This window comes from Oncorhynchus masou, chromosome 12, assembly GCF_036934945.1.
Source record: "Oncorhynchus masou masou isolate Uvic2021 chromosome 12, UVic_Omas_1.1, whole genome shotgun sequence".
NCBI classification, from domain to species: domain Eukaryota; kingdom Metazoa; phylum Chordata; class Actinopteri; order Salmoniformes; family Salmonidae; genus Oncorhynchus; species Oncorhynchus masou.
Genome location: NC_088223.1, coordinates 31040988 through 31063943, shown reverse-complemented (window position 1 = coordinate 31063943; position 22956 = coordinate 31040988). Strand labels below are relative to the sequence as shown.

Genomic DNA, 22956 nt, shown 5'->3' with positions numbered 1-22956 from the left:
TTCTTTTGGTGTTTTTCAGAGTCAGTAGAAAGGCCTCTTTAGTGTGCTAAGTTTTCATATCTGTGACCTTAATTGCCTGTAAGCAGTTAGTGTCTTAAAGACCGTTCCACGGGTGCATGTTCATTAATTGTTTATGGTTCATTGAACAAGTATGGGAAACAGGGTTTACACCTTTTACAATGAAGATCTGTGAAGTTATTTGGATTTTTCCGAATTTTCTTTGAAAGACAGGGTCCTGAAAAAGGGACGTTTCTTTTTTTACTGAGTTTATAAAGTGTACATTTTCATAAAGTCAGTATCTTCCAAAATGGAGGTTTGAGAGACATGGGGAAGCGGTTACATCCCTAGATCCATTGGCTATTTAAGCGTTGGGTTTTGATTTCACGTTTGCCCACCAACACAGGATGATAACGCCTAGCTCTTAAACTATAGAAGGCATTCTGCCTTCTCCCTACAGTTTCCAGCCATTAGCTTCGCCCACGACTGGCGAAGTTGGTGAATTGGTGAACTACAATTCCGACGCGGTGTTTTAACGTTTAGAAACGTCAATAATCATCGCTTGCGATACAGCTTTCAAAACATATGGCCCTTATCTTTCACCAGCGAGCAAAAATATACATTTACTGTAGCAGTTTTGCACAGATCCATACAGCTATGGGTGCCTCCATCCAATGAAACCACTTCTGCTACACTTCCCAAGTTACGCTTACACAAACACCGGTGTTTGGCGCATGCTAGATAGCTAACAAAACTGCCCTATGCAAAACTGCCCTATCCATCCAATGACTCTTGCGTGTAATGTAACCATGCCTGAAAGCAGAACCATTTATTAGTCAGAAGAGATGTGCAACTGGAGGGAAACGTAACAGAATCATGGGCTGAAATTCATTCAATAAAGTTGTGTAGAAACATACATTACATCAGCCGAGGTCATAGTTTCCTTACATTTATTAAAATATGCAGATCCTGAGTCTAGATAGAAGCAAACTAAGCATTCAGAAATCTGTAAAATGTGTTTATAGTCAATCTTTCTTATTGCACTTATCTTATTGCAATCCTTCTTGTCCTAAATATATACCAACATTATAATATTTTAATCAAAGGTGTTTTTCCACTAAAATAATATCATTACCATACTGAATATTTGTGAGAGAGAAGCATTCTCCCCATGCTGTGTTGTAGGGCTTCTACACTCCTGTGTTGTAGGGCTTCTACACTCCTGTGTTGTAGGGCTTCTACACTCCTGTGTTGTAGGGCTTCTACACTCCTGTGTTGTAGGGCTTCTACACTCCTGTGTTGTAGGGCTTCTACACTCCTGTGTTGTAGGGCTTCTACACTCCTGTGTTGTAGGGCTTCTACACTCCTGTGTTGTAGGGCTTCTACACTCCTGTGTTGTAGGGCTTCTCTCCTGGGTGAAATGTCCTTTGACCACAGAGAACTTGTCTTTTTATCTTCTGGTCAGCTCTTCACCAATAATGTCAGCAAAAATACTTTTGCAGCTGTCTTATAAAATCTTAGAAACTCTATTGAAGTCTGATGGACAGAGCTATGAGGATCACAAACGTCAGAGCTCCTTTTCTTCTTAAGCTCAAGAAAAACGTCCAATCCCTGTTTAGTAGTCCTCTAGCTTTAGTAGAGCACTGCACAACCTCAGGCTCTCACATTGCACACACACACACACTCAGTCTTGAGTCTGCATGGCCCTCCTCTGTGACGCAATGGCGATGGACTTCTTGCGTAATGCGGAGGCGGCGGCCTCAGTGATGCCATGATAACTGTCGGTCTCGGCCGAGTCCTCGCTGTTCTGAGACTTGGTGGAGTCCTGGAAGTCTGGTTTCTGTCTCAGCGTTCTGTTCTGCTCCTCCTTCAGCTCCAGGTAGGACCGAGAGAATGTGTGGAAGATGGAGGTGACGGGGAACGCCATCAGGAGGATCCCACTGAGGATGCTACTGAGTGCCACCACCTGACCCGGGATGCTCCGCGGCACCATATCCCCGTACCCCACCGTTGTCATGGAGATCACCGCCCACCAGTAGGTGCCAGGGATGCTGGTGAAGTCATACTTGGCGCCCATCTCGCTCTCCGCCAGGAACACCAGAGGGGAGAAAAGTGCCATGGCAACACACAGGAAGAGGAGGAGCAGGCCAAACTCACGGGTGCAGCGTCGGACCGTCAGGCCTAAGGTCTGCAGCCCCAGGGAGTGGCGCGCCAGACGCATCACGTAGAAGATCCTCAGGGCCCGGAGTACCCGCAGCACCAGGCCCACCTTCTCCAGGTAGTTGTTCCCGCCGCTGGGCTTCTCCCCTCCCTCAGACAGAGAGTCTACGATCAGGGTAATGTAGTAGGGCAGGATGGCCACCACGTCGATGATGTTGAGGGGCGTCTTCAGGAACACACACTTGCTCGGCGTCTGGATGAAGCGCAGCAGGAACTCCAGAGAGAACCAGGCCACACACACCGTCTCCAGGACAAAGATATTGTAGCACCTCTGAGAACACTCACCCTGGAAGACAGAAGAAACTGTGTTAAGAAAAACACAGTGGAAGAGAGAGAACAGTGTTAAGGGTTTTAAAAGTGTTGTTGAAAAAGTTAAGGGGTAAAAGTGTGAAGGTGAGCAACAATTATAATGCAAGACATTGTTAGGAAAGGAACTGTCTCCTAAATCACACAAGTCAGTTGTTCCTATCTGGCTCGAAGGGCCAGTTCAAGAGCCACCAGTGGTGCCAAACTCCTCTACACCAGCGTGGGGGGGGAGAGGGAGGGTGCCAGACTCCTCTACACCAGCGTGGGGGGCTGGGGAGAAGAGGAGAGGGAGGGTGCCAGACTCCTCTACACCAGCGTGGGGGGCTGGGGAGAAGAGGAGAGGGTGGGTGCCAGACTCCTCTACACCAGCGTGGGGGGCTGGGGAGAAGAGGAGAGGGTGGGTGCCAGACTCCTCTACACCAGCGTGGGGGGGCTGGGGTGAAGAGGAGAGGGAGGGAGGGTGCCAGACTCCTCTACACCAGCGTGGGGTGGGGGGGGGACTGGGGAGAAGAGGAGAGGGAGGGTGCCAGACTCCTCTACACCAGCGTGGGGGGACTGGGGAGAAGAGGAGAGGGAGGGTGCCAGACTCCTCTACACCAGCGTGGGGGGGGCTGGGGAGAAGAGGAGAAGGAGGGTGCCAGACTCCTCTACACCAGCGTGGGGGGGCTGGGGAGAAGAGGAGAGGGAGGGTGCCAGACTCCTCTACACCAGCGTGGGGGGCTGGGGGAGAAGAGGAGAGGGAGGGTGCCAGACTCCTCTACACCAGCGTGGGGGGCTGGGGAGAAGAGGAGAGGGAGGGTGCCAGACTCCTCTACACCAGCGTGGGGGGGGCTGGGGAGAAGAGGAGAGGGAGGGTGCCAGACTCCTCTACACCAGCGTGGGGGGGGGGGACTGGGGAGAAGAGGAGAGGGAGGGTGCCAGACTCCTCTACACCAGCGTGGGGGGGGGGGACTGGGGAGAAGAGGAGAGGGAGGGTGCCAGACTCCTCTACACCAGCGTGGGGGGGCTGGGGAGAAGAGGAGAGGGAGGGTGCCAGACTCCTCTACACCAGCGTGGGGGCTGGGGAGAAGAGGAGAGGGAGGGTGCCAGACTCCTCTACACCAGCATGGGGGGCTGGGGAGAAGAGGAGAGGGAGGGTGCAAGACTCCTCTACACCAGCGTGGGGGGGGGGGGCTGGGGAGAAGAGGAGAGGGAGGGTGCCAAACTCCTCTACACCAGCGTGTGGGGGGGGGCTGGGGAGAAGAGGAGAGGGAGGGTGCCAGACTCCTCTACACCAGCGTGGGGGGGGGCTGGGGAGAAGAGGAGAGGGAGGGTGCCAGACTCCTCTACACCAGCGTGGGGGGGCTGGGGAGAAGAGGAGAGGGTGGGTGCCAGACTCCTCTACACCAGCGTGGGGGGGCTGGGGTGAAGAGGAGAGGGAGGGAGGGTGCCAGACTCCTCTACACCAGCGTGGGGTGGGGGGGGACTGGGGAGAAGAGGAGAGGGAGGGTGCCAGACTCCTCTACACCAGCGTGGGGGGACTGGGGAGAAGAGGAGAGGGAGGGTGCCAGACTCCTCTACACCAGCGTGGGGGGGCTGGGGAGAAGAGGAGAAGGAGGGTGCCAGACTCCTCTACACCAGCGTGGGGGGCTGGGGAGAAGAGGAGAGGGAGGGTGCCAGACTCCTCTACACCAGCGTGGGGGGGCTGGGGAGAAGAGGAGAGGGAGGGTGCCAGACTCCTCTACACCAGCGTGGGGGGGCTGGGGAGAAGAGGAGAGGGAGGGTGCCAGACTCCTCTACACCAGCGTGGGGGGGGGACTGGGGAGAAGAGGAGAGGGAGGGTGCCAGACTCCTCTACACCAGCGTGGGGGGGGGACTGGGGAGAAGAGGAGAGGGAGGGTGCCAGACTCCTCTACACCAGCGTGGGGGGGCTGGGGAGAAGAGGAGAGGGAGGGTGCCAGACTCCTCTACACCAGCGTGGGGGGCTGGGGAGAAGAGGAGAGGGAGGGTGCCAGACTCCTCTACACCAGCATGGGGGGGCTGGGGAGAAGAGGAGAGGGAGGGTGCAAGACTCCTCTACACCAGCGTGGGGGGGGCTGGGGAGAAGAGGAGAGGGAGGGTGCCAGACTCCTCTACACCAGCGTGGGGGGGCTGGGGAGAAGAGGAGAGGGAGGGTGCCAGACTCCTCTACACCAGCGTGGGGGGGGGGGGCTGGGGAGAAGAGGAGAGGGAGGGTGCCAGACTCCTCTACACCAGCGTGGGGGGGGAGAAGAGGAGAGGGAGGGTTCCAGACTCCTCTACACCAGCGTGGGGGCTGGGGAGAAGAGGAGAGGGAGGGTGCCAGACTCCTCTACACCAGCGTGGGGGGGCTGGGGAGAAGAGGAGAGGGAGGGTGCCAGACTCCTCTACACCAGCGTGGGGGGGGGGCTGGGGAGAAGAGGAGAGGGAGGGTGCCAGACTCCTCTACACCAGCGTGGGGGGGCTGGGGAGAAGAGGAGAGGGAGGGTTCCAGACTCCTCTACACCAGCGTGGGGGGGCTGGGGAGAAGAGGAGAGGGAGGGTGCCAGACTCCTCTACACCAGCGTGGGGGGGCTGGGGAGAAGAGGAGATGGAGGGTGCCAGAGCAGTGATTGAGGGAGAGCTGGAGAGGGTTTTGTACTCTGATGGAGCAGCGCACAGAAAAAATCTGAATGTTCCTGCTAGTTGATTGGGATCAACAGGAAAAGAGATCAGTTTCTTTGATCAAACAGCCGGAGGGAGATGTCAATTTGTCTTCCTTTGTATTATAAAATAGGCAGGCTGTCTGTCGGCAGTGCTTGACATGATTTATAAAGGTAAGAGGAGAGGCTTTGATGATTCATTGAGGTTGAACACTGACTGAGGAAACACTATTCCCTTCCTTTAATTGACAAGACATTTCGCTATACAGTACAATGTACAACTCTTTTAGACAAACCACCCTGGTAGCAATATCTGGTCATACATACAGAATCTTTGTACCCAAGATATAAATTACTGGTGTCCATCCACACCAGTAATCCCTCTCTCTCCATTATGTGAAAATGATTTCCTTCCTGGAATCAGCAGGTAGAAAGCTAAAGCCAACTGTGACTACATTATAAATATATTATAAATACATTTACTTTGACATGCTGAAACATCCTTACTTCCTGTAGCGTAATACATTTTCCGTCTGCTCTAAATTGGCCCATAAATATGATAGAACTGTAATTACATGTGATTATGAAAACAGGCCCAGAAGGAGAACTGTGAGGAGGGGGGAGGAGGGGATGGAGAAGGGGGTGGATGCGTAAAGCCATCTATAATTATTGATTTGTATAAAAGAAATAACCCAAGCTGTTGGTCCTCCTTTCTTTACACTCTTACTCTGGGAAACCTAGCTACGCTTCATCAACATGTTTAAGAACAAGTGAGCATAAAATAATGTCTTAATTACTTTTGCCAACTTTTTGTGACTTGCCTTCCGTTTCATTATACATTCTACCCAATTACTCCTTAAATGTTATTAGGGAACATATGTCTTTGAGCAGCTATTGAGCTCTAACCTGTTAGAAAATCATCCCTTGTGAATAAGAGGTGCTTAAAAACCAATCCAGTGTATCTTTGGAAACATACAACGTCGCATAGTGAGGAGGGAGAGTAAGAACAGAGCTGGGGGACAATTTAGATTCTCATTATTGTAGTAAATATAATTTAATCAAAGCAAATCTGTGTATCTGAAAGGCTTAGAAGGCAGAACAGAAATAAACATTTCAGAAAACAACCTTTCTTCCATGTTTACTAATTCAGACAACATGCAACCACGTCACTATGCTTGGTTATTCACAGAGCACAACGATAAACCCACTGGCACAGACGTCTGGTTGAGTTATCAACTAACGTGAATTCAACATGAAGTTAACAAAAGATGCCACCATGACATTGGATTTAGGTTAAAAGTTGGGTAAAAAAAAGAAAAAAAAAGAGGAAATTCCCTTGAGTTGATGACTTTTGTAAATCCAATCAGTTTTCCACGTTGATTCAATGTCATCACATTTATTTTTTCTGTTTGTTAAAATGACATGGAAACGATGTTGATTCAATCAGTTTTTGTGTGTGCACCTGTAAAACAAATTAAAAACACACAATTATCCGATTCAGCAAACATGCTACTCTGACCGTATCAGAGCTCCAGACAGGCGTGTACCAGCCATGAAGTGTGTTTACCAATCTTTCCCCACTCATGCCCCCCTGCGCACGCCACGTCTATTTCTATGGGAACAAGCACTGTTCATGAAACAATCTGTTCACACCCCTCTTGTTGGCGGAGAGAAAATGTTGCAGATTTAAAGTGGGGTGAGGACAGGACTGTTAACATAGCAGCTATAAACATGGCGGCCATTTTTGAATTTCAAGACTTCCTCATCTGAGAACACACATTTCTTTGGTCTAGATTCTCCAACTTCTGTTTTGACCCCTGGGTTGAATTGAAACAATAGCTGTTGATGACTTTGCAAATGCTTTAAAAAGGCCTAACTAGTACAATTGATAATAATGACGTATTAAGTATTTCCTTTGCTGTGTTAAACCTACCCTTTGGAATGACTTTGATAGCAACAGTGAATCTAGTTTTAAGTGGGGATCTCATTAATTATTCTCATGATAGCACAGTGAGTGACAAAATCATATCTATGCAGGGCTGGGCTTGGTTAAAACCCTGGATGGGAGACCAAAGGTAGATGTAGATAGATCAATTCTCCAGTAGGTGGTGCTGCCCAGCCTATTGTTTCTTCTGATACTGGATATAATATTGAAGATCCGATGTTGTTTTAAAGGTAAAAGTGCAACAGAGAAACCTTGTATAAAATATGTTGACATTTCAAAATGGGAAAGCTGTTCTGAATGTGGCAGTGGTATCTAGTGGAAATCACTGTCTTTTCCCTTGTGGCAAAAATGTTACGCTGTTCGCTCAATTTCAGACTGCATGCGGACACTTGGTAGTACATGTAGACTGCGGGCTGACACTTGGTAGTACATGTAGACTGCGGGCTGACACCTGGTAGTACATGTAGACTGCGGGCGGACACGTGGTAGTACATGTAGACTGCGGGCTGACACCTGGTAGTACATGTAGACTGCGGGCTGACACCTGGTAGTACATGTAGACTGCGGGCTGACACGTGGTAGTACATGTAGACTGCGGGCTGACACCTGGTAGTACATGTAGACTGCGGGCTGACACCTGGTAGTACATGTAGACTGCGGGCTGACACCTGGTAGTACATGTAGACTGCGGGCTGACACTTGGTAGTACATGTAGACTGCGGGCTGACACCTGGTAGTACATGTAGACTGCGGGCTGACACTTGGTAGTACATGTAGACTGCGGGCTGACACGTGGTAGTACATGTAGACTGCGGGCTGACACCTGGTAGTACATGTAGACTGCGGGCTGACACGTGGTAGTACATGTAGACTGCGGGCTGACACGTGGTAGTACATGTAGACTGCGGGCTGACACTTGGTAGTACATGTAGACTGCGGGCTGACACGTGGTAGTACATGTAGACTGCGGGCTGACACTTGGTAGTACATGTAGACTGCGGGCTGACACTTGGTAGTACATGTAGACTGCGGGCTGACACTTGGTAGTACATGTAGACTGCGGGCTGACACTTGGTAGTACATGTAGACTGCGGGCTGACACCTGGTAGTACATGTAGACTGCGGGCTGACACTTGGTAGTACATGTAGACTGCGGGCTGACACTTGGTAGTACATGTAGACTGACACACCTAGTCGTATACAGTTCCTTCAGAAAGTATTCACATCCCTAGACCTTCCCACACGTGTTACAGCCTGAATAAATGTATATTTTGTCACTGGCCTACACACAATACTCCATGTTTTTTGTTGTCGACATTTTTACAAATTAATAAATGAAAAGCTGAAATGTCTAGAGTCAGTAAGTATTCAACTCATTTGTTATAGCAAGCATAATTAACTTCACGATTAAAAATGTGCTTAACAAGTCACAACTTGCATGGACTCACTCTGTGTGCAATAATAGGGTTTAACATGATTGAATGACTACTTTGTCTCTGTACCCCACACATACAATAATCTGTAAGGTAAATAATGACTCAACCACAAAGACCAGGGAGGTTTTGCAATGCCTCACAAAGAAGGGCACCTATTGATAAAGTAAACAAACAAAACAATATTTGGATGGTGTAACAATACACCCAGTCACTACAAAGATACAAGCATCCTTCCTAACTCAGTTGCCTGAGAGGAAGGAAACATTATACCACCCACCACTGTGACCTGTATGCTCTAGTCGGCTGGCCCTCACTACATATTAGTCGCCAGACCCACTGGCTCCAGGTAATCTACAAGTCCATGCTAGGTAAAGCTCCGCCTTATCTCAGTTCACTGGTCACGATGGCAACACCCACCCGTAGCATGCGCTCCAGCAGGTGTATCTCACTGATCATCCCTAAAGCCAACACCTCATTTGGCCACCTTTCGTTCCAGTTCTCTGCTGCCTGTGATTGGAACGAATCCCTCACCAACTTCAAACATCTGCTATCTGAGCAGCTAACCGATCGCTGCAGCTGTACATAGTCTTATCGGTAAATAGCCCACCCATTTTCACCTACCTCATCCCCATACTGTTTTTATTTATTTACTTCTCTGCTCTTTTGCACATCAATATCTCTACCTGTACATGACCATCTGATCATTTATCACTCCAGTGTTAATCTGCAAAATTGTAATTATTCGCCCACCGCCTCATGCCTTTTGCACACAATGTATATAGACTCTTTTTTTTCTACTGTGTTATTGACTTGTTAATTGTTTACTCCATATGTAACTAACTCTGTGTTGTTTGTTCACACTGCTATGCTTTATCTTGGCCAGGTCGCAGTTGCAAATGAGAACTTGTTCTCAACTAGCCTACCTGGTTAAATAAAGGTGAAATAAAAATTTAAAAAATTTAAATTTCAGGGATTTCACCACAAGGCCAAGGGTGACTTTAAAACAGTTACATAGTTTAATGGCTGTGGAAAACTGAGGATGGATCAACAACATTGTAGTTACTCCACAATACTAACCTAAATGACAGAGTGAATAGAAGGAAACCTGAATAGAATAAAACTACTCCAAAACATGCATCCTGTTTGCAAAAAGGCACTAAAGTAATACTGCAAAGAATATGGCAAAGCAAATAACTTTTTGTCCTGAATACAAAGTGTTATATTTGGGGCAAATACAACACATTACTGAGCATCACTATCCATATTTTCAAGCATAGTGGTGTTGGCATCATGTTATGGTTATTCTTGTAATTCGTTAAAGATTGGGGAGTTTTTTTAGAATAACAAAGAAAGGGAATGGATGTCATATTCGTCATAATGATGCGACCAAGGCGCAGCGTGAGTAGAGTTCCACATAATTTTAATAAACTGAAACTCACCTAACAAAACAACAAACAACCCAACGAACCGTGATGCTACTGCTGTGCACTAAGGAAACTATACAAAGACAAGATCCCACAACACAAATGAGGAAAATGGCTACCTAAATATGATCCCCAATCAGAGACAACGATAAACAGCTGTCTCTGATTGGGAACCATATCAGACCAACATAGACATACAAAAACCCTAGACATACAAAAACTAGAGTACCCACCCTTGTCACACCCTGAACTCACCAAAATATATAGAAAAACAGAGATATCTAAGGTCAGGACGTGGCAATGGAGCTCAGCACAGACAAAATCCTAGAGGAAAACCTGGTTCAGTCTGCTCTCCACCAGACACTGGGAGATGAATTCACCTTTCAGCAAGACAATAACCTAAAACACAAGGCAAAATCTACACTGGAGTTGCTTACCAAGATGACAGTGAATGTTGGCAGAGTTACAGTTTTGACTTAAATCTACTTGAAAATCTATGGCAAGACCTGAAATTGGTTGTCTAGCAACGATCAACAACCAAATTGGACAGAATTTGAAGAATGTTTTAAAGAATAAAAATGGGCAAATGTTTCACAATTCAGGTGTGGAAAACTCTTAGACTTACCAAGAAAGAGTCATAGCTGTAATTGCTACCAAAAGGGTTTCTACAAAGTATTGGCTCGGGGGTGTGAATATTTCATTTAAATATGTTGCAAAAAAATAAAAAAAATAAACATGTTTTCACTTTGTCATTATGGGGTATTGTGTGTAGATGGGTGAGAAAGGAAATGTATTTAATCCATTTTGAATTCAGGCTGTAACAACAAAATGTGGAATAAGTCAAGGGGTATGAATACTTTCTGAAGGCACTGTATGTTAATACTGATTTTAGATTTAAAAAGCAGAGAAGACAAACCTGGTAGTATATGAAGACTGTTGGCTGACACACCTGGTAGCATTTGTACTGTGGGCTGACACACCTGGTAGTATTTGTAAACTGTGGGCTGGTATAGGGGCAGCTGCCGAAGGAGAAACAACAGGGGCACTCTGAACTCAGGGAGCTGCTGTCTCTCTAACAGAGGATCAAAGTGCTGCCCGCCAGCCATGCTGTGTGCGTTTGTGAGAGAATTTGCTTGAGGCTAGATGGCCTCAGGATCCTGTTGTATGATTAGAGCAGAGAGAGATAGTAGCTGTCTCACTGCAGCATTTGGTTTTCGCCAGACATAAATGGGACCCATCTCGTCCAAAAAAATTTACTCAAGTTTGCCAAAAAGCACCTGGATAATCATCAAGACTCTTGGGAGAATGTTCCATGGACAGATGAGTCAAAAGTATAAACTTTTGGACGACATGGGTCCCATTATGCCTGGCGAAAACCAAACACTGCATTACATAATATGAACCTGATACGAACGGTCAAGCATGGTGGTGGTAGTGTGATGGTTTGGGATGTTTTGCTGCCTCAGGACCTGGACGACTTGCCTTAATAGAAGGAACCATGCATTCTGCTCTGTATCAGAGAATTCTACAGGAGAATGGCAGGCCATCTGTCTGAGCTGAAGCTGAAGCGCAGCTGGATCATGCAGCAAGGCAATGATACAATCAAGTTTTGGAATGGCCTAGTCAAAGTCCAGACCTAATCCTAATTAAGATGTAGAAGGACTTGAAACGAGTAGTTCATGCTTGAAAACCAACAAAATGTCGCTGAGTTAAAGCAGTTCTGCATGAAAGTGTGGGCCAAAATTCATTCACAGTGAAGTGAGAGACTGATCAACAACTACAGGCGTTTGGTTGGAGTCATTGCAGCTAAAGGTGGCACAACCAGTTGAGTGTAAGGGGGGGGGGGGGCAATTACTTTATCACACAGGGGCATTGGGTGTTGCATACCTTTTTTAATGAAATAAGTATGTCATTCTTGTGTCATTTGTTCACGCAGGTTCCTTTTATCTAATATTAGGTTTTGGTTTGAAGATCCGATAACATTTAGTATCAAAAATATGCATAAATAGAGAATCTGAAAGGGGGCAAATCATTTTTCTTCACGGCACTGTATACTGTATGCAAGAGAGGAGACAGAGTAGCTGAGTGAGGGAACAAGCAAGAATTTTATTAATTCAAGACTAAAGTATCCCAAAGTCTCATGAGGAGGATTCAGAGTAAAGAATATGAGTTATTAGTATTCCATTTACGAACAGAAAAGCAACAATTAAAGGCAGAACAATTTAAAGATTTAAAGTCATTTCCCCTCGTTCTTTTTCACCTGTAAAGATGGCAACCTGAAAGCTCAGCTCTCCATTAAATCAGCCAGAGATCTCATTTATCAGAGATGAAAGCAGATAAAACAAGTCCTACATTTCCACAGACGTTACAGGGGGAGAAATAAGCCATTTTGACATGGATGAAATTGACATCCCAATTCTACTACTCTGAGGAGAAAACTCTGAAGACACATTACATAGAGGACACACAGTTCTTAATCCTCTATTAATCCAGATAGAGACAATAAGCAGACCCATAAAACTGTGTGTGTGTGTGCACATGCATGCAGCTGTTATGTGGCCCTGAATCGCTCTCAGAGCTATATCAGAACAGACAAGCTAAGTGCTTTAAAATCACCATCATCACATTGGATTTGTCCTCTGACACTTTTGCACAAACCACAACATTGTTTCTGTTTTAATGGATCCACACCTGCACACAGGCAAAGGGATGTGAAAGTTAGAGCCTAACTGGAGTCAGGAAGACAAGGGTTGTCAGAACATCTCTGAGCAGGTGAGATAAGCCTGTCCTCCGGATGGAGGAACAAGCTAAATTCCTGAACAGAATGTAAGATTTAACATGGTTGAGGACGCCAGCTCTTAGTGTAAGACTACAAATGTACAGTTGAAGTCAAAAGTTCACATACACCTTAGCCAAATACATTAAAATTCAGGTTCACAACTCCTGACATTTAATCCTCGTAACAATTCCCTGTGTTAGGTCAGTTAAAATCACCACTTTATTTTAAGAATGTGAAATGTCAGAATAATAGTCGAGAGAATGATTTATTGCAGCTTTTATTTCGTTCATCACATTCTCAGTGGGTCAGAAGTTTACGTACACTCAATTAGTATTTGGTAGCATTGCCTTTAAATTGTTTAACTTGGGTCAAACATTTCGAGTAGCCTTCCACAAGCATCTCACAATAAGTTGGGTGAATTTTGTCCCATTCCTCCTGAGAGCTGATGTAACTGAGTCAGGATTATAGGCCTCCTTGCTGCACACACTTTTTCAGTTCTAACCACAAATTTTCCATACGATTGAGGTCAGGGCTTTGTGATGGCCACTCCAATACCTTGACTTTGTTGTCCTTAAGGCATTTTGCCACAACTATGGAAGTATGCTTGGGGTCATTGTCCATTTGGTAGACCCATTTGCAACAAAGCTTTAACTTCCTGATTGATGTCTTGAGACGTTGCTTCAATATATCCACATCATTTTCCTTCCTCATGTTGCCATCTATTTTGTGAAGTGCACCAGTCCCTCCTGCAGCAAAGCACTCCCACAACATGATACTGCCACCCCCGTGCTTCACAGTTGGGATGATGTTCTTCGGCTTGCAAGCCTCCCCATTTTTCCTCCAAACATAACGATGGTCATTATGGCCAAACAGTTCTATTTTTGTTTCAGCAGACCAGAGAACATTTTGTGGGAAAAAAGTACGATCTTTGTCCCCACGTGCAGTTGCAAACCGTAGTCTGGCTTTTTTATGGCGGTTTTGGAGCAGTGGCTTCTTCCTTGCTAAGCGGCCTTTCAGGTTATGTTAATATAGGACTCGTTTTACTGTGGATATAGAGTGGGGAGAACATGTATTTGATACACTGCTAATTTTGCAGGTTTTCCTACTTACAAAGCATGTAGAGGTCTGTAATTTTTTATCATAGGTACACTTCAACTGTGAGACGGAATCGAAAACAAAAATCCAGAAAATCACATTGTGTGATTTTTAAGTAATTAATTTGCATTTTATTGCATGACATAAGTATTTGATACATCAGAAAAACAGAACTTAATATTTGGTATAGAAACCTTTGTTTGCAATTACAGAGATCATACGTTTCCTGTAGTTCTTGACCAGGTTTGCACACACTGCAGCAGGGATTTTGGCCCCTCCTCCATATAGACCTTCTCCAGATCCTTCAGGTTTCGGGGCTGTCGCTGGGCAATATGGACATTCAGCTCCCTCCAAAGATTTTCTATTGGGTTCAAGTCTGGAGACTGGCTAGGCCACTCCAGGACCTTGAGATGCTTCTTACGGAGCCACTCCTTAGTTGCCCTGGCTGTGTGTTTCGGGTCGTTGTCATGCTGGAAGACCCAGCCACAACCCATCTTCAATGCTCTTACTGAGGGACGGAGGTTGTTGGCCAAGATGTCGCGATACATAGCCCCATCCATCCTCCCCTCAATACAGTGCAGTCGTCCTGTCCCCTTTGCAGAAAAGCATCCCCAAAGAATGATGTTTCCACCTCCATGCTTCACGGTTAGGATGGTGTTCTTGGGGTTGTACTCATCCTTCTTCTTCCTCCAAACACGGCGAGTGGAGTTTAGACTAAAAAGCTCTATTTTTGTCTCAACAGACCACATGACCTTCTCCCATTCCTCCTCAGGATCATCCAGATGGTCATTGGCAATCTTCAGACGGGCCTGGACAAGTACTGGCTTGAGCACGGGGACCTTGCGTGCGCTGCAGGATTTTAATCCATGACGGTGTAGTGTGTTACTAATGGTTTTCTTTGAGACTGTGGTCACAGCTCTCTTCAGGTCATCGACCAGGTCCTGCCGTGTAGTTCTGGGCTGATCCCTCACCTTCCTCATGATCATTGATGCCCCACGAGGTGAGATCTTGCATGGAGCCCCAGATCGAGGGTGATTGACCGTCATCTTGAACTTCTTCCATTTTCTAATAATTGCGGCAACAGTTGTTGCCTTCTCACCAAGCTGCTTGCCTATTGTCCTGTAGCCCATCCCAGCTGTGTGCAGGTCTACAATTGTATCCCTAATGTCCTTACACCCTCTCTGGTCTTAGCCATTGTGAAGAGGTTGGAGTCTGAGTGTGTGGACAGGTCTTTTATACAGGTAACAAGTTCAAACAGGTGCAGTTAATACAGGTAATGAGTGGAGAACAGGTGGGCTTCTTAAAGAAAAACTAACAAGTCTGTGAGAGCCGGAATTCTTACTGGTTGGTAGGTGATCAAATACTTATGTCATGCAATAAAATGCAAATTAATTACTTAAAAATCATACAATGTGATTTTCTGGATTTTTGTTTTAGATTCTGTCTCACAGTTGAAGTGTACCTATGATAAAAATTACAGACCTCTACATGCTTTGTAAGTTGGGAAAACCTGCAAAATCGGCAGTGTATCAAATACTTGTTCTCCCCACTGTAGATAATTTTGTACCTGTTTCCTCCAGAATCTTCACAAGGTCCTTTGCTGTTGTTCTGGGATTGATTTGCACATTTAGCACCAAAGTAAATTAATCTCTAGGAGACAGAATGAGTCTCCTTCCTGAGCGGTATGATGGCTGCATGGTCCCATGGTGTTTATACCTGTGTGCTATTGTTTGTACAGATGAACGTGGTACCTTCAGGCATTTGGAAATCTTGGCTGATTTCTTTAGATTTTCCCATGATGTCAAGCAAAGAGGCACTGAGTTTGAAGGTAGGCCTTAAAATACATCCACAGGTACACCTCCAATTGACTCAAATGATGTCAAGTAGCCTATCAGAAGCTTCTAAAGCCATGACATAATTTTCTGGAATTTTTCAAGCCGTTTAAAAAAGGCACAGTCAACTTAGTGTATGTAAACTTCTGACCCACTGGAATTGTGATACAATGAAGTGAAATAATCCGTCTGTAAACAATTGTTAGAAAAATTGTGTCACGCACAAAGTAGATGTCCTAACCGACTTGCCAAAACGATGTTAGCAAGAAATTTGTGGAGTGGTTGAAAAACAAGTTTTAATAACTCCAACCAAAGTGTATGTAAACTTCCGACTTCAACTGTAGTAGATTTTATCCTGCTGGTCTAGTTGTTCATGCGTTTAGCCTATAGCTGAAACATCACATCATGATAAACTGATTCTGAATCTACATCTCAATAAAGAAGGCGTTCTGGGGATTTAATTTCATTAGTTTCATTTGGAGCCATAGTGGGAAGATCTGTGCCATCAGAAGCCTCCTGTTAATGGATATTAGCTAAATGGAAGAGGATGGTGGGTGGACTCCATTCAAAAAAGGTTATTAGCTCTGGCTAATGAAGCTAGTTGATCTGGATTGCACTGAAGTGTTTAGTCACAATATTGTTCTGCCTAACATTAACACATGAACATACAGCCCACAGCATAACCTACACACCTACAGCATGGGGCTACACAACTCTCCTTGAACCCCCCTTACGAAAAAAAGATTGCAGTCAGAGTGCAGTATAACTGCACCATTGTCTTTTACTGCAGTAATTATGCAGTGTAACTGCAGTACAACTGCCGTACACTGCAGTTATTCTGCAAATACTGCGTCCAAAATACCAGTCGACTGCAGTTACTGCACTTTTACAGCAGTTTCAAAACGGCGATCATTTTTTGTAAGGGTCCAAACATTGAGATGGTAATACACAGAAAACATATATATTGTTTGTTTGTCAAGTCTCTCTCATTGTAACACAGCAGTATATATCCTTGCCTGACCTCGGTCTCCCTCACTCACTTACAGTATTTACTCTTTTAACCTGTCTGGCCCACCCGGGACACAACCGCACCCCCTGCCAACAATAAATGCAATTGCGCTACGCCAAATGCTAATAGCACTCGTTAAAACTCAAACGTTCATTAAAATTCACATGCAGGGTACTCAATTCAAGCTACACTCGTTGTGAATCTAGCCAACGAGTCAGATTTGTAAAATGCTTTTCGGCGAAAGCATGAGTAGCTATTATCTGATAGCAGGCAACACGCAGAAATACCAGAAGGGGACGTAAACAAAGGAATTAGCGTAGCCGGCGCTACACAAAACGCAGAAATAAAATATAAAACATTCATTACCTTTGACGAGATTCTTTGTTGGCACTCCTATATGTCCCATAAACATCACAATTGGGTCTTTTGTTTTATTAAATCGGTCCTTGTGTACCCAAAATGTCCATTTATGAAGACCATCAGATCCAGGAAAAACACACTTTTTAAACACGACGTTATTTTTTTAAATTAAAAAAGTTGCCTATAAACTTTGACAAAACACTTCAAACTACTTCTGTAATCCAACTTTAGGTATTACTAAACGTTAATAAACGATCAAATTGATCACGGAGCGATCTGTATTCAATAGGCACAAGTTTGGGAAACGTAGTCAACTTTTCCGGTTCCATTGTTTACAGCTGTGAACTTGACAACCGTATGTGGCTATTACTCAGATGACCAACGATTTAGTTGAATCGAAATCACAACACTGGCGACATCGTGTGGAAGCTATAGGAACTGTATTCTCAGCCTTAAGTATTTTTCCTTCCAATAGACAATACATGGACTGGCGGATTGATTTTTTCTCCGTCGATTTAGTGACCAGGTTTTCTGGCGATTTTGACCACGGAACTCGTTCTGTTATAGTCACAGACATCATTGAACCAGTTCTAGAAACTTCAGAGTGTTTTCTATGCACACATACTAATCATCTGCATATACTATATTCCTGGCATGAGTAGCAGGACATTGAAATGTTGCACGATTTTTAACAGAATGTTGAAAAAAGTAGCCCGATCTCTAAGAGGATTTATAGCTCATCCAGTAACCTCCCCTCCACTAATAGGAAATGAGCACTCCAAGAGAAGGTCTTGGTTTGGGGAGTTAGCTCGCTAACGCTATCCCTCTTTGTACTGTAACTAACCCTCCATGTAGCAACTGCAACTAGGGACTACAGACAATCATAGACTACAAAAGGAAAACCAGCCACGTCACCGAGACCGACGTCTTGCTTCCGGACAGGCTAAACACATTCTTCGCACGCTTTGAGGATAACACAGTGCCTCCGACGCAGCCCGCTACCAAGGACTGTGGGCTCTCCTCTGTGGCCGGCGTGAGTAAAACATTTCAACCTGTTAAACCTCGCAAGGCTGCCAGCCCAGACGGCATCCCTAGCCGCATCATCAGAGCATGTGCAGACCAGCTGGCTGGTGTATTTACGGGCATATTCAATCTTTCCCTATCCCAGTATGTTGTCCCCACATGCTTCAAGATGGTCACCATTGTTCCTGTACCCAAGAATCCAAAGGTAACTGAACTTAATGACTATTGCCCCGTAGCAATCACCTCTATTATCATGAAGTGCTTTGAGAAACTAGTCAAAGATCATATCACCTCTACCTTACCTGCCACCCTAGACCCACTTAAATTTGCTTACCGCCCCAATAGATCCACAGATGATGCAATCGCCATCACTCTGCCCTATCCCATCTAGACAAGAGGAATACCTATGTAAGAATACTGTTTATCGACTTTAGCACAGCATTCAACACCATAGTACCGTACCCTCCAAGCTTATAATTAAGCTCAAGGCCCTGGGTCTGAATCCCACCCTGTGCAACTGGGTCCTGGACTTCCTGACAGGCCGCCCCCAGGTGGTGGGAAACATCACCGTCACTCCACTGATCCTCAACACTGGGGTCCTACAAGGGTATGTGCTCAGCCCCCTCCTGTACTCCCCGTTCAACCACGACAGCGTGGCCAAGCACGCCTCCAACGCAATCAAGTTTGCAAATGATACAACAGTAGTAGGCTTGATTACCAACAATGATGAGACAGCTTACAGGAAGGAGGTGAGGGCTCTGGGAGTGTGGTGCCTGGAAAACAACCTCACACTCAACATCAACAAAACAAAGGAGATGATTGTGGACTTCAGGAAACATCACAGGGTGCACCCCCCCTATCTACATCGATGGGACTGCAGTGGAGAAGGTGGAAAGCTTCAAGTTCCTTGGCATACCCATCACTGACAAACTGAAATGGACCACCCACACAGACAGTGTGGTGAAGAAGGCGCAACAGAGCCTCATCAACCTCAGGAGGCTAAAGATATTTGGCTTGTCAACTAAAATGGCAACTGCAACGCCCGCAACCTCATGGCTCTCCAGATGGTGGTGAGGTCTGCCCAACGCATTACCGGGAGCAAACTACCCACCCCCCAGGACACCTACAGCACCAGATATCACAGAAAGGTCAAAAAGATCCTCAAGAACATCAGCCACCCAAGCCACTCCCTGTTCACCCCGCTATCATCCAGAAGGTGAGGTCAGTACAAGTGCATCAAAGCTGGGACCGAGAGAATGAAAAACAGCTTCTATCTCAAGGCCAGACTGTTAAACAGTCATCACTAACACAGAGAGGCTGCTGGCTATAGGCATAGAGTAGGAGTCACTGGCCACTTTAAGGAATGGAACACTAGTCACTTTAATAATGTTTACATATCTTGCATTACTCATCTCTTATGTATACACTGTATTCTACACTATTCTACTATATCTTAGTCTGTTCTGCTCTGACATCGCTCGTCCATATATGTATGTAGTCTTAATTCATTCCTACTTAGATGTGTGTATATGTTGTGTAATTGGTTAGATATTACTTGTTAGATATTGCTGCACTGTCTGCTAGAAGCACAAGCATTTCGCTACACCCGCAATAACATCGGATAAAAATAGATTTGAACTAGCTAGCCCTCCTTGTAGTTAGCTCTGTAACCATCCTTGTAGCTACTGTAGCACGTTACACTTACAAAAAAGATAGCATTTTTGAAACTGCAGCATACTGCACTTTGACTGCAATTTTTTTTGTAAGGGTAACATTCCTTGTAGCTACTGTAACTAGCTAACCCTCCATGTCGCTAGCTCACTAATCCTCCTTGTAGCTACTGTAGCTTGCAATCCCTCCTTGTAGCTACTGTAACTAGCTAACCCTCCTTGTAGATGGCTCTCTAACCCTCCTGGTAGCTACTGTAGCGCGATAACCCTCATAGTTACTGTAACTAGCTAACCCTCCTGGTAATTACTGTAGCGCGATAACCCTCATAGTTACTGTAGCTCTCTAACCCTCCTGGTAATTACTGTAGCGCGATAACCCTCATAGTTACTGTAGCTCTCTAACCCTCCTGGTAATTACTGTAGCTCGCTAACCCTCCTGGTAATTACTGTAGCTCGCTAACCCTCCTGGTAATTACTGTAGCTCGCTAACCCTCCTGGTAATTACTGTAGCTCGCTAACCCTCCTGGTAATTACTGTAGCTCTCTAACCCTCCTGGTAATTACTGTAGCTCTCTAACCCTCCTGGTAATTACTGTAGCTCTCTAACCCTCCTGGTAATTACTGTAGCTCGCTAACCCTCCTTGTACTCAGATTGATTTCCCCTTTGAAGATACAGCCCTTCCTCAGTCCCCCCCTCCATCGTTCTTTCACCCCGACGTGGAGGTCTCTTTGATAGTGGGAGAAGCCTGCAGAGGTTCTCTTTAATCATTTGAAAGCTTTTTTGATGTCATTCAGGAGGTTGTCAGTTTATTCCACCACAAAGACACTCCAGCAGGAACCCTGAGGTCTCAGAGGCACAACTACTAGTTCTGAAAAGATTATGATATAATTACTTCATATAGTTACTTATCCCTCAGGGGAATTAATGCAGTAAGTGGCCAATGCCCAATTTCTAACCCCTATGAGACCCCCAAGAGGGCAATATCTGGCTCAATGTGCCTTCAGAAAGTATTCACATCCCTTGGCCTCTCGTCACTGGCCTACACATAATACCCCATCATTTCAAAGTGGAATTAGGTTTTTAGACAGTTTTACAAGTTAATTACAAATGATAAGATGAAATGTCTCAAGTCAATAAGTATTCAACCCCTTTGTTATGGAAAACCTATAAGTTCAGGAGTAAAAATGTGCTTAACAAGTCACAAATTGCAATAAGTGTTTAACATGATTTTTGAATGACACATACAATGATCTATGAATTTCGAACAGAACCACGAAGACCAGGTTTTCCAAACCCTCGCAAAGAATGGCACCTATTCGCAATAATTATGTGAATTCTGCCATCTACTGTGCAGGTGGACAATAAAGATCCCCAAAATTAAATAAGGTAAAAAAAAAGAAGATAGATATACACCTCGAATCTTATTTGCCCACATGGTCTGTATTTCATTTTCAATGCATTTGCTAAATGTTCAAAAAATATGTTTTCACTTTGTCATTATGGGGTATTGTGTTTATATGGGTGAGAAAAGCCCCATCTATATTTCATCCATTTTGAATTCAGGCTGTAACAACAAAATGTGGAATAAGTGAAGAGGTATGAATACTTTCTGAAGGTAATGTTAATTACTAAGACCATGTGGGCAAATAAGATTCCTTTAATGCATGAATAAGAGCAAGACCAGCAGCAGTTACCTGGCAAAGGCAATAATCTGGTATTCATGTAATTGAAGTTGTAGCGTGTAGTGTAGCAGTCGTCCATGACAACATCCCTGAGCCATCACACTACCTCGGTGATGATGAGTTACTATCAGAGGGAAGACTCACTATGCGGAGGTTGTCTCTCAAACATCATCCGACTAACAGCAGAATGCAGATATGAATGTACCCAGAGTTTTTCCAGGCCTGTAACTCAGTCATGTGAAACTCCTGGCCCAATATATAACCCAACTGAGTGTGACCCAGAAGTAAAGCCTGTGAGCAGAGAATAAACAGGAAGTGAACTCACCCTCTCCTCCTCCTCCCTGAGGTCAGGCATGGTACTGATGCAGAGTGTTACCGCGGTGATGGCCACAAACACCACCGACAGAAAGGCAAAGATCTTCCCAGGAAGTCCAGATTGAGGGTTCTCCACCATGTCGTGGAGACTGCGCATACACCCCGCCATACGGCTCTCCTCCTCCTCCTCCTCCCCCCCCGCCCCGGGGGGCCCAAGCCCATCCTCACAGCTCTGGGGGGTCAGGGTGGTGGTGAGCTCTGCTTCCTCCTCCTCCATCCTAAGCTGCTCCTTGAGCTCCTCCTGTCTTATGCGTAGCTTCCTGAGGCAGCACCACTCCAACCTGGTGTCCTCCAGGCCCCAGTAGACAAGCTCCTCCTGGAAGGACAGGGCACACATCTCCCTCAGCAGTCGGAGCCGTCCTGCCGCCAGGAACGTCACAATGGTGCGGAACGCAGATGGGCTGCGGTCGAAGAAGAACTCCTGGCACCCGTCGTCGTAGTCGTCACACACCTCCATGATCTCGTCCAATGAGCTGCAGCTCCTCAGCCGGCCCAGCCGCGTCAGAGGGAACTCCTCCAGAACGGACCAGGGGATACGGTACCTGGTGGGAGAGGAAAACATGTTTCTGTGCCCGGTTTATATGCCTTTTAAACCTTGCACAAGAGGCCTCCCGCGTAGAGCACCGGTCTAAGGCACTGTATCGCATTGATTATCGAGTTGAACACGCCAACTCCTGATTCTGTGGGTACGGTACCTGATCCCGCCTACATTGATAACGGCTGACAGGTCGTTCTCCTCCTGCGTCTCATTGGGCCTCCGCAGCAGTCGCTGCCGTTTAAAGAACACACCCTTCTTAGTGACCACCTCCTGCTGGTTCTCCAGGGGGAAGTGAAAGGGCGTGAACTCTTTTTCCGTGCTGCCCGCTAGGAAGGCCACCTCCTGGTACATCCCTGCTGCTCCTCTGGGGGACCCTGGTTGGGAGGAAAGGGGTGGGGTGTGTTTCACTGGCCGACTGGGTTGGCAGGGACCTCACCCATCCAGGAGCAGGGCTGGTCTCTGTGGAAACAAAGCAGAGGAAAGAAAGTTCTGGGTTTTTCGAGATGAACTCCACAGGTTTATTGGGACAAATTTGGTCAGAATCTCAAGGTTAAGCCGTTTCTAAAATCACTCTTCATACTCACTCTCTCATCACACCACAACAAGTCTTACATCAGCGGAAACCC

General features: G+C 45.9%; 1 protein-coding gene across 1 annotated transcript; it reads right to left on the bottom strand.

Annotated features, from left to right (window-relative positions):
• Positions 1–1303: 1303 nt before the first annotated feature.
• Positions 1304–22681, bottom strand: LOC135549066 (potassium voltage-gated channel subfamily G member 2-like). Its single transcript, XM_064979132.1, has 3 exons — positions 22488–22681; positions 21743–22334; positions 1304–2503 (listed from the first exon to the last, which is right to left on the bottom strand). Exons 1-3 carry the CDS (start codon positions 22679–22681, stop codon positions 1682–1684), a joined length of 1608 nt encoding a protein of 535 aa, XP_064835204.1. The 3' UTR covers positions 1304–1681.
• Positions 22682–22956: the final 275 nt, after the last annotated feature.

Bases quoted from the DNA above. Each gene is read 5' to 3' on its own strand.
- LOC135549066 (XM_064979132.1), bottom strand. From the start codon at position 22,681: ATGTACCAGGAGGTGGCCTTCCTAGCGGGCAGCACGGAAAAAGAGTTC. The intron at 22,335-22,487 runs GTACCGTACCCA...CTCTCCCACCAG, and splicing joins ATCAATGTAGGCGGGATCAG to GTACCGTATCCCCTGGTCCG. The intron at 2,504-21,742 runs GTGAGTTCACTT...TCTGTCTTCCAG, and splicing joins TCAGGGAGGAGGAGGAGAGG to GGTGAGTGTTCTCAGAGGTG.